The 11,318-nt window shown below is 42.6% G+C and overlaps 1 protein-coding gene across 1 annotated transcript in view; it reads right to left on the bottom strand.

Moving 5' to 3' along the window:
* Nucleotides 1-608: 608 nt before the first annotated feature.
* PLCXD3 (phosphatidylinositol specific phospholipase C X domain containing 3) overlaps nucleotides 609-11,318 on the bottom strand; it is a gene marked incomplete at both ends in the record, with an annotated part of 124,018 nt that continues 113,308 nt past the window's right edge. Inside the window, one exon of the mRNA XM_079780665.1 lies at nucleotides 609-762. Within this exon, the coding sequence (XP_079636791.1) occupies nucleotides 609-762 (154 nt within the window). The remainder of the gene's footprint in view (nucleotides 763-11,318) is intronic.

The raw sequence follows: 11,318 nt of genomic DNA, 5'->3' as shown, positions 1-11,318 counted from the left end.
AAAAAATCACTGATTATGGCCTTCAATATTACTGATGCAGGGAAACTGTTTTAATGCATATTTTCTATGACAAAGAGTTAGCAATGATTGCCCAATTGCAAATGACAACAGAATATTATACCATGTCCCACACAACAAATAAATTTCACTACAACAATGTAATACACATTCTGTTGGGACAGTCAATTGTTTTGAGTCCCATACAGCATCTGATTAAGAAGAGCGAGCGAAGGGGGCAGGGTGAAAAGGTTCAGTTAGAGGATACAGAGAGCATAGCAGATCTAGGTTGAAATCAGAAACACAATCAAGTAAACACTTGTGAGTTATATATTACAAAGACTAATTCTGGAAAACAAATTTCACTGGTCTTTTTTAAAATCTCTAACACTAGAAGTAGATTTTGCTCATCAAATGGGAAATGAAATATTTATACTAATGCAGACTATGATAATAACCACTCAAGAATTGGATTTCCCCTTTTCCCACCCACTGCCAGCCCTAATTCCCTCAGAGACTCAGTGGAATAGGAAGATCAGAGTGTTTCTAGATAATATGCCTAATACAATGAATCTTCTCTATCTTATTCATGAATGCTCAAAATGGTACTATCAAGTGTTGGCTTCTCCTTCATCAAAGACATAGTTGAGCTTTATGACAGTGCTGATGAAATCACCAAGTTCTACAAAATCGGCAGTGACAATATTGATGCCGCTCTCTCCTGGTTTCTGCGTGCTGACCCACTGCATCATGGCGGGAAGAGCCCTGAGAAAGGAAAGAAAAAGAGAAGTTGTGGGTTCTTGAGGTTAAAGCATGGAATGAAATACATGTGTATTTCCCTGGGTCTCAGAAAGTGTATCTAGTCTATAAACTCAACTCACTGAGGCAAAACTGGGTCAACGGCCTTGAACTACATTAATCTTATGAGTAAAATACCATAAAAATTCTGATCCATATTTTTCAGCATACACATTTTTTCTGTTAGACACATAGAGAAGGATCCAGCTCCTTCTAAAGGAGCATATAATGGATCTAAAGTGCCCAATGCCTTCAGAAAATAGACTGGCAAGTGGAGAAATTTGGTCCCTCATGGCAATAGTTTCAGAAGAGAATTCTATTAAAATGAAAAATCTGGATCCTTAGAGCAGAGACAGAAGCATATTCAAGTCATTAGAAAGACAGATGTTGTGGCAATGTGTGTGCAGCCACTCGGGTTTGAAGTCCATTACTTTCTGGATTTGCTAGAGCAGATGACATATTCCTGTTGCAAATATAGCATGATGTTGGCATTTTAGGAAAGGCAGATAGTTTTGGAAAGAACCAGTGCATTTCCTGGGAAGGATGGTTGTTCAACAGATATGCTCAGGTTGAGAGGTGAGAGGAAGGGGTGGATAAGAGTGATGCTGAGGCCAATGCTGATTCTGTATTCACCTTAACTGAGGGTCTGGCTCATCAGTTCCGTAGGCTCTGGGGTACCAGGCCATGGGCGGTTCCTGAGCAACCAACCTCCCACCTTAGAACGATGATCATCACAGAAACACCTCCTCAGATGCCTCTGCTACTCAAAGATTAGGGTTCCTGGGCCTGAATTGAAAACAATTAATTGTTATCCCCATGGAGAGACATTAGAACATAAGAATGCTCGTCTGTGTTTCTGGATAAAATAGATTGCTTTGAGGATTGATAAAACATCCTTTTGGAATAGCTTGTAGTCCTCATATGAAATACAAGTTTTACATTTAAAATACCATTTCTCTTCACTACCCTATTGCCTGTGTCCATGGGCTATGCATATAAGTATATAAGTTATTTGGTTTATCTCTTCTCATTCCCTCAACCTCACATCAAGGTATGTCAGTCTGTTCCATGCCTCCCTGAGGAGGAGGATAAAGGGGTGGTGGTGGTGGTGGGAGACATCTGTAATATCAACAATAAAAAATCTCCTACCCAGAATGTTTCAATCACCTCTCAGTGCTTTTAGGATGAAAATAAAAATCCTTAATTAACCTATAGGGCCCTGAACAATGGCTATTGATTTCAGAGAGGAAGGGAGAGGGAGAGGGACAGGGAGATAGAAATATCAATGATAAGAATCATTGACCAGCTGCCTCCTGCATGCCCCACACAGGGGATCGAGCCTACGACCTGGGCATGTGCCCTGGTTCATAGGTTGATGTTCAACCACTGAGCCACACCGGCCAGGTGTAAATTTTTTATTTGCCCTCACAAGTTTTGCCCTCTTGGGGGCAACATTGACATTGAGAATGCATGATTTATAGCAAACTGACAAGTTGAAATTATACTTAGTTGTGATGTTTTTCTATCCAGCTTTCACAATTCCAATCAAAGTCAGAAAGGGGGCTGGGGAATAAACTTGGTACACAAAGCCTCAAAGCCCTCCTCTGGAATGTGGAACTCTCCTGAGGAAAGGCATCTTCAAATAGATTCCAGGTCTCTTAGAAGAGAAACAAGTAAGTCTACAGGAGTCAGAAAATCTCCCTCCAAGAAAGCAACAGGAGGTGAGAGATGTGGGAGCCAGAGATCTTCTAATGTTCTGGCTTTGAGAACTGGCTTTGAAAAGATTTAGGAGTTGGAAGTGCTGAGATCAGTAGCCCTCAGTGCACTGACCTTGACTGATTAATTCATGTCAGGGTCATGAGATTAATTCAATCTCCTACCCAGAATACTTCAATCACCTCTCAGTGCTTTTAGGATGAAAACAAAAAGTGTTAACTAACCTATAGGGCCCTGAACAATGGCTACCAGGGGCTTCTCTTGTGTCATGTCAACTCCAGTCACTCTCTCCATCACCAAGTTCTAATCACACCCCAGTCTTGCTCATCTCGAGCAGCCTAATTTTCCTCAGGGAACTTTGCAAATGCTGCTGTTATTTGTTTGCTTTGGTTTTTGTTTATTTATAAAGAGTGGTTTTCTTCCCCGCCCCTTCACTGGACCACCCACTCATCTTTCAGGTGATATTTTAAATGTCACTTCTTCAAAACACTAGTCAGAATTGTAATTATATTGGTGTGTTTGACAGATATCTGTTCCTCAACTAGACTGCAATCTCTTTGAGCACCAGGCTGTGTACTTTCTCACTGGTGTATTCCCAGTCCTTAGCATAGTGCCTGGCAGACTATGCACTCAATAAGTACATGTTGAATACATGAACAGGGTTTCCCAGTCCTTAGCATAGTGCCTGGCAGACTAAGCACTCAATAAATACATGTTGAATACATGAACAGGGTTTCCCAGTCTTTAGCATAGTGCCTGGCAGACTAAGCACTCAATAAATACATGTTGAATACATGAACAGGGTTTCCCAGTCTTTAGCATAGTGCCTGGCAGACTAAGCACTCAATAAATACACGTTGAATACATGAATAGGATTTCCCAGTCCTTAGCATAGTGCCTGGCAGAATAAGCACTCAATAAATACATGATGAATACATGAATAGGGTTTACTTTTAGAGACAAAAGCTTTATTTTTAGAATAGAATATATGCAGTAATATAATTCATGAAAAGGCTACTGTTTTCCTTACTTTGGCTACTGCCATAGATTTCCGTTTGTGAATTCACTGCTATTTGTTTGAAAAAAAATGTTTTTTCTTAAACTAACTTGAACTTTAACTTTTCTATATTTGGCAGGTCTCACTTGCAAATTTTTGAATTCACCAAACAATTTGTAAAGCAACTCTCCCCACATTATACATCTAGTGCTATGAGATTATGTGTTAATGATAATGATAGCATTTTCATCACCTTCATAAAAATAAAGTTTATTAGAATTAAACTTAATTAATCAGATTTATTTAATTTAGTTGTTATCAATGTATTATTAATTTTAATTATTAAATATCATTACATAATTTAATATTTACATGTATTAGACATTAATGAGGAATGCATGTGAAATTCATATTTAGGTGTGCCTGTGTGTATACGTAACACTTTTACAATGAATGCATTTTATATGTGCTACTTTTCTAACTTCCTTACACTTGTGTTTTGTAGTAATGAATAACAATTGTAGATAATAAAACATCTTTTAGCAAATTTTATTTGAATGCACTTCTTTGTTTTTTAAATTGATTTTTGAGAGATAGAGAGGGGAAGAGAGAAGGAGAGAGAAATAGAAACATTGATGCAAGAGGGGAACATTGATCTGCTGCCTCCTACATGCCCCCTACTGGGGATCGAGCTCAAAATCCAGGCATATGCCCTGACAGGGAATTGAACCAGTGACCTCTTGGCTTATAGGTTGACACTCAACCACTGAGCCACACCCGCTGGGCTGAAAGCATTCATTTTATTTTTTATTGAAATGGATTTTTTTTTAGTGAATGAAATAGAATCTTCAAAATCAACGCATTAATTTTTACCGACCTCTTTGATGCACTGGGGATAAAGATGACTATGAAAACATCAGAGCCTTGTTGCTGCTTGTCCCTAATCTAGCCTCTCCTGAGAAATGGAGACTTCATTGATCAACAAAGTTTAAAATAATGACCACAGATCTTTCTTACCCTGAACAACTGAGTCAGCCAGGAGCAACTATTTGAAATCAAATCTGACATATTTTAAAATGTGATTTCCTGTCAATATGGCCATTTCTGAAAGTTGGGAACTTTCACCAGAAAATGAAGAAAAAGACAAAATGAAAAGGAGGAACTCTTGCCCCAAAGATTGGCATTTCCTTCACTGACGCACCCACCAATAAAAAGCAGCGCCTTTGCACCTGTAGGTTTAAACCCCGGGAGGGGCTTCACAATAACCTCAGGTAGACAGACAGGCACAGGTATGTCATAAATCACAATTTCTGTAAACATAGCCTATCAAGTTTTGCTAACACTGTTTCTGTTCAGAAAGCAGCATATCTGATTCATGTCTGATGAAAAAAGCTCATTTAAAAAATATATCTTTTCCCCTCAAATTGCACTTAGACAAAGAATTAAGTCATGAAATATCTGCAAAACAATGGCCTAACCAGCAACTGTGGAGATTTTAGAAGACCTGCGCTCTCCTGAAAGGACACTAAAGCCCTCCCAAGACTGCCTATGACCTGCGCCATGTGCTTTCAAAACGAAATCACTACAACTGTTTAGGTGTAAAACAGAAAAGAATTAAAGCGCCGGTGACCCTACAGTCAATCTGAATTTTCACTCTGTAGCTGTGAGAGAAAGAAATCCTTCTCTGCTTGATTTTCCCAGATACTCTGCTCAAATCAAGTTCAAACTCCATGTGTAGCTTGACAGAGACATCTATTTAACACGTATGTATAAGGCACCTCTCTGTGCTGCACAGTAATCTATGTGCTGAGGACACGATGGAGCTCAGAAACAGATGAAGCCCTTGCCCTCCTGGTACCTGCAGTCCAGGAGGGGAGAGAGGAATTTATTAAAACAACCAAAACGATCACTTCAACTTTACTGGCGCTGAGGGAGAATCTGGTCCCGACTGTAGCAATGGGTTTTATTTGTAATCCTGAGTCCCAATGTCCCCTAATGGTAAAATTAGGAATAAACACTCAGAGGTGGACATGGCCGCACAGAAGGCACTGATTCACATGTGAGGTCCGGAGTTCATCATAAAGGCTTGGCCACAGCCATGAGTGCAGACACGCCCCGGGAGTCACATGAGCTGCTGTCCTACCGGGAATACTGGGCACTGGGCATGGACTAACCTTCGCCATCACCCTCACCATGCCAGCTGCTTTAAGTTGTCAAAGGGATACATTTCAAATCCTCAGGAGTCCACAGGAGTTGCTTCACCTCCTTCCCATGCCTGGCAGGCTGTTAGCCTATTTTATTTCTGTGTTTGTTTAACAAAAAGCAATGCAGTCGAATCAAAATGGAAGCAAAAGACACTGTCCCTTTCCTTTGGTGTTGGCAACACGAGCCCTTTTGACTGAGGCATGGAAGAAAACCGTTAAAAATCCACTTTCAATTAAAATAAGACCACCTCCAGGAAAAATGGTGTGTAGGGTTCATAAGATGTCTTGTGCTCCCAGCCAAGGTTGCAGAATAAGCCCTAGACGGTGAGGAGACAGTCTGTGCGCTGAGCCAGCCCTCCCACGGCCTCCAGCAGCGCAGACAGTTTTGTCTGCTCATTTCTAAGGGAGCCCAGGAAGAAAGGAAGCTTTGCAAATTCCAGACAAAGAGACTCTTCAGTACATTGGGATTTAGATTTCCCGGAGGCAGTCAATGGGTTTTCTCCAGAGTCATCTCAATACAATGAACACTTGGGTGTGAGATCAGGGATCCCTACCTCAGTCTCTTCCTCAGTAAAATAGCCCCCACTCAGCACAGATGCTCAGGGAGTTGGGGTATTTAAAATTCAGAAGCAATTTACTTTATTTAAATCCTAAAGTTTCTGTCTGCTGGCACTTGCGCTGCCCTCCTCCTCTTTGGAGCTGCTGCTAAACTGGGCTGAAAGTTTGCACATCTGTTTCTGCTTGGGACAAACATCTGGAGGACAATCGAGCTGTGTCCCTTGACTTGCAGTGGTTCCCAGCTTGGGGGCCCAGGACCTGGCTGTCAGAGGTAGTCGTGTTGGAAGCCATGACAGAAATCAGTCACCCATGAAGTGTGGTCACACCTGTTAACTGAAATGCCACTTTTGTTTACTGCTGGCAGGATCATTTTATCCAGTGGTCGGCAAACTCATTAGTCAACAGAGCCAAATATCAACAGTACAACGATTGATATTTCTTTTGAGAGCCAAAAATTGACTTCTGCGCATGGGCCATGAAGTTCCAATCGCACTGTACGTGCGCGCCCGCACGTGGTATTTTGTGGAAGAGCCACACTCAAGGGGCCAAAGAGCCGCATGTGGCTCGCGAGCCGCAGTTTGTCGACCACTGATTTTACCAATTCAGTTTTAGTGTTGACTACCTATTGCTTATGTGAGGTTCAAGTGGAATTCTGTATGCCTTTAACTGTAACCACAGGGAAATGAGTTATTGCTTATGTACATTTATGAAGAGGAGAGGGGCTCTGTGAGGGGAAATGGTGTAAGAAAAATGGTCCTGGATGGTGAAATCCTGGGAACTATTGTTCTCTATCACATTCATCTGTTCCCTCACAATGTCAACAAATGTTTACTGAGTACCTACCAGGGGGCAGTGGCTGGGGCAGACACAGGGATAAATCAGACATGGTTCTTGCCTTGATGATGGGACTAATTCTAGAATTACCTGAACTGTTACAAATAGAAATTGCTGGACTGCTCAGAATAGCTTTGCCTGAAAACATTGAAAAATGATGTCCATGAAGCCTCCTTTGGGTCATGCACTAGCTGCTGGCCTCTTTCCTGGCACACGCTCCAATTCCTATGGAAAGATTCCATGGACTTTTATAAATTCATGAGGCTAAATAAAGTCTACTATCCAAGGACTCTTAAGTTAAGGAGTACTTATCGGTTTTAATGGACTGTCTACAATCAATACAGGAGCAGTGGGAGGGCCTTGTTTGGGATACTAACAATGCGTGACCCCGGGAAGGGTACTTCACTCCCTTGCTGCTTATTTTCCTCAATGTAAATGGGGATGATAATGGTACACGTTTCATAGTGTTCTTGCAAGAATGAAATAGAACAGCACTGTAGAGGTAGGTAGTACAACATAGAAGTTAGGAATAAGGACTTAGTTAGGGCAGACTGTTGGAGTTCGGATCCCTGCACTCAGTTCTATGGACTTGTGTGACTTTAGGAAGTCACTTAACTTCTTTTAGATTCAGTTTCCTCACTCGTGAAAGAGAATAAAAAGAGTAAATTCATGTGAAGATTAAATGGAATAACATGCATATAAAATGTAACACACTACCTGAGAGATAAGAACTCAATAGATCCTAGCTGCTACTCTCTTTTTAGTGTTAATGCTTAAAGTGATTATCACATAGTAGACAGTGAATGTTAGTTGCCTTCATATTTCCTAGTTTTCCCATTACTTTAAGTGACTACAAAGTTAGTCCTGTAGGCCTGGGTGAAACCTTTGTAGTGACTGTCTTGCAGCCTGTTGCCCTGTTTTCTTCACTCTCCCGTTGGACCCTGATCCCAAAGGAACTCGGAATAAAACTCTGCATACAAATCTCAGCATCCCAGAGTCTGCTTTTGGGGAAACCCAACCTACAAGTGTACCATTTAAAAAATATATTTTTTTATTGATTTCAGAGAGGAAAGGAAAGAAGAGGAAGAGAGATAGAAACATCAATGATGAGAGAGAATCATTGATTGGCTACCTCCTGCACACTCCCTACTGAGGATCGAGCCCACAACGAGGCATGTGGCCTGATTGGGAATCAAACCGTGACTTCTTGGTTATAGGTTGCCCCTCAACCCCTGAGCCATGCTGGCTGGGCCAAGTTTATTATTTGATGGCAGGAAGTTGTGATCCTTAGATTCTCTTTCATCCCCCAGCCCCACCCTCTATGTCCACCCCCCACCCCACCTGCCTCCCTCTCCCTGCCCTGAAAATCAAAAGTGGCCTTTGGCAACCTTAATGAGATAAGAAAACTAAAACCATATTTCCATTTCAAAAATGTAAGGTAGGTTGTAGGCTGGTTTGAGGGTGTTTTCCTTGTTGCTGTTAAGGGTGGAGAGAGGAATTACCTGAGAACAACCGCACTTATGTTTAGTGCTATGCACTGTGCAGACTCCTTGGGGGCCTCCACCTCCTCTGGCAAAGCAGAAAGGCCACCCAAACAGGACTACTTAGAAACAGTGACCACACAGTCTTCCCGCGGTTTTCCGTTAGCATCTTCCTCTGTAAGGAGGCTTTGAATCATGGATCAGAGGCTCACGAAGGCCTACACCTACTTCTAAAGAAATCATGGTCACTCTGATGGGAGACTTTTCCAGTCCCAGCTGCCCGGCAGAAGCTGCGGGTATGTATTTTCTCATCGCAGCCTTTGGCGTATAGTACTTTGCGCACTTCCATGTCTGTGACGTGTGCTTTCAAAGAGAGTGTGGCTATAGCATCCAAAGTAGATGTTCAATTTCCAAAGAGCCAAATTCAGAAATTTCACATTCCTTAGAGAAAATGCTAACAGGCAGAATGAACACAAACAGAATTTAATTTGGTCACATTATTCTAGGTACAAATGTGTTCCTGTGTCTGTGGGCCAAAGTAATCCTGCAGAGTCATCAGAGGTGATTTCTTTGGCCTTTTCCCCTTTAATCAGTGACAACAGCAGGTGCAAAGGGTAGAGGAGTATGACATCTGCTCTGTAAGATAATAATACTCATTAGGCTCTTAATTCTGTAATTTCCTTCTGACAGTGGTCTTATAAAGTCAGCGTCTTTTATTAGTCCCAAAAGAGTTCAAAATTTTAAGTCAATTAGTTCGAGAAGAGTGTTTTCCATTGTGTTATCTGTTGCTTTTATCTTTGTGAAATCATGTTACCTGACACTTATTTAAATTGCCCACTTCAGCATGCTTTGACAACATAGAAAATTTCTAGGAACTTAATAACATGCAATAAATATTGCCAAACCATATAGGTGCCCTGTGTGTATCTTATTTGTTAATACATCCTCCCTCTTCCTTTTATGTGTCCTCCTTGCCACCTGTACAAAAGTGTCAAAGGACATCAGGTTTGAAAATGCCCTTCAGATTTTTATAAACAGTCACCACATTCTGTGTAAAAATGTTTCCTAAATGTTTCCATGGAACAATGCTTCATGAGATATTGGAAGATATTCTCAAAACAAATAAATATTCCTTTGGTCAAATACATTTAGGTAATGTTGAAGCCTCTTTGATGTTCACAATATTCATGAGAGCATCCTATCTAATAAAAGAGTAATATGCAAATTAACCGTACCTACACTGCAACCACAAGCCACGCCCACCAGCCAATCAGGAGTGAGTATGCAAATTAACCCAACCAAGATGGCTGCAGCCACAGAGAGAACAGGAGGGAGGCTTGGGTTTCCCCGGAGATGGAGGAAGCCAAGCTTTCCGCACACCCTGTTCTGGCTTGGCCTCCGCTTAAGGCTACAAAATTTCAATTACCGTATTTTCCAGTGTATAAGATGACTTTTTAACCCAGGAAAATCTTCTCAAAAGTCGGGGGTTGTCTTATACGCCGGGTGTCATCTTATAGGGTGAGTATATCCCAAACTCAATTTTTTAACTGGAAAAGTTGGGGGTTGTCTTATCCACCCAGTTGTCTTATATGCCAGAAAATACGGTATAGAAGATAAATAAATCCCAACAGAAATGGCTGCCACCATGGAGCGAGCAGAAGGCTTGGCTCTTCTCCAGGCTACAAAGTTTCAATTGTAGAAGATAAATAAATCTCAGATACCAGGGCCTCTGCTTGGGTCACCAGGGTGCGTGGCTGGCCTGCAAACCACCACAGGCCCCTCACCCAGGCCACCCCATGCCCCAAGGGAACCCCCACCCTGATCTGGGACACCCTTCAGGGCAAAACAGCTGGCCCCACCCATGTACCAGGCCTCTATCCTATCTAATAAAAGAGTAATATGCAGATTGACTATCACTCCAACACACAAGATGGCTGCCCCCATGTGGTCAAAGATCCTCCCCGCATGTGGACACAAGATGGCCACCACAAGATGGCCAGCAGGGGAGGGCAGTTGGGAGGGACCAGGCCTGCAAGGGAGGGAAGTTGGGGGCGATCAAGCCTGCAGGGGAGGGCAGTTAGGGGTGACCAGGCCGGCAGAGGAGAGAAGTTGGGGGTGACCGGGCCTGCAGGGAAGGGCAGTTGGGAGGGACCCAGGCCTGCAGGGGAGAGCAGTTGGGGGTGACCAGGCTTGCAGGGAAGGACAGTTAGGGATGACCAGGCCTGCAGGGGAGGTCAGTTAGGGGCAAACAGGCTGGCAGGGGAGGTCAGTTAGGGGCAAACAGGCTGGCAGGAGAGCAGTTAGGCATCAATCAGGCTGGCAGGCAGACGTGGTTAGGGGCAATCAGAAAGGCAGGCAGGCGAGCAGTTGGGAGCCATCAGTCCTGGATTGTGAGAGAGATCCCAGATTGGAGAGGGTGCAGGCTGGGCTTAAGGACACCCTCCCTGCCACCCCCAGTGCATGAATTTCATGCACCGGTCCTCTAGTATTAACATATTAAGGACTTTGAGATGTTATTGGAATAAGTTAAGAACTTACTAGTATTTCCCTGAGTTAAAACTTATCTGTCCCCAAGAATAGTCTCACAACCACCAACACATGTAAACACACACACACACACACACACACACACACACACACACACACTTCTTATTTCTTCTTAGAGACCAATAGATATGTAGAGGACCTAATGTTCTACAGAACGCTGTATGGAACTATTGTCATTCAGGGTCC

This window comes from Cnephaeus nilssonii, assembly GCF_951640355.1.
Source record: "Cnephaeus nilssonii genome assembly, chromosome: 2".
Taxonomy (NCBI): domain Eukaryota; kingdom Metazoa; phylum Chordata; class Mammalia; order Chiroptera; family Vespertilionidae; genus Cnephaeus; species Cnephaeus nilssonii.
The sequence above is the reverse complement of the archived record's forward strand: the minus strand, read 5'-3'. Positions and strand labels throughout refer to the sequence as shown.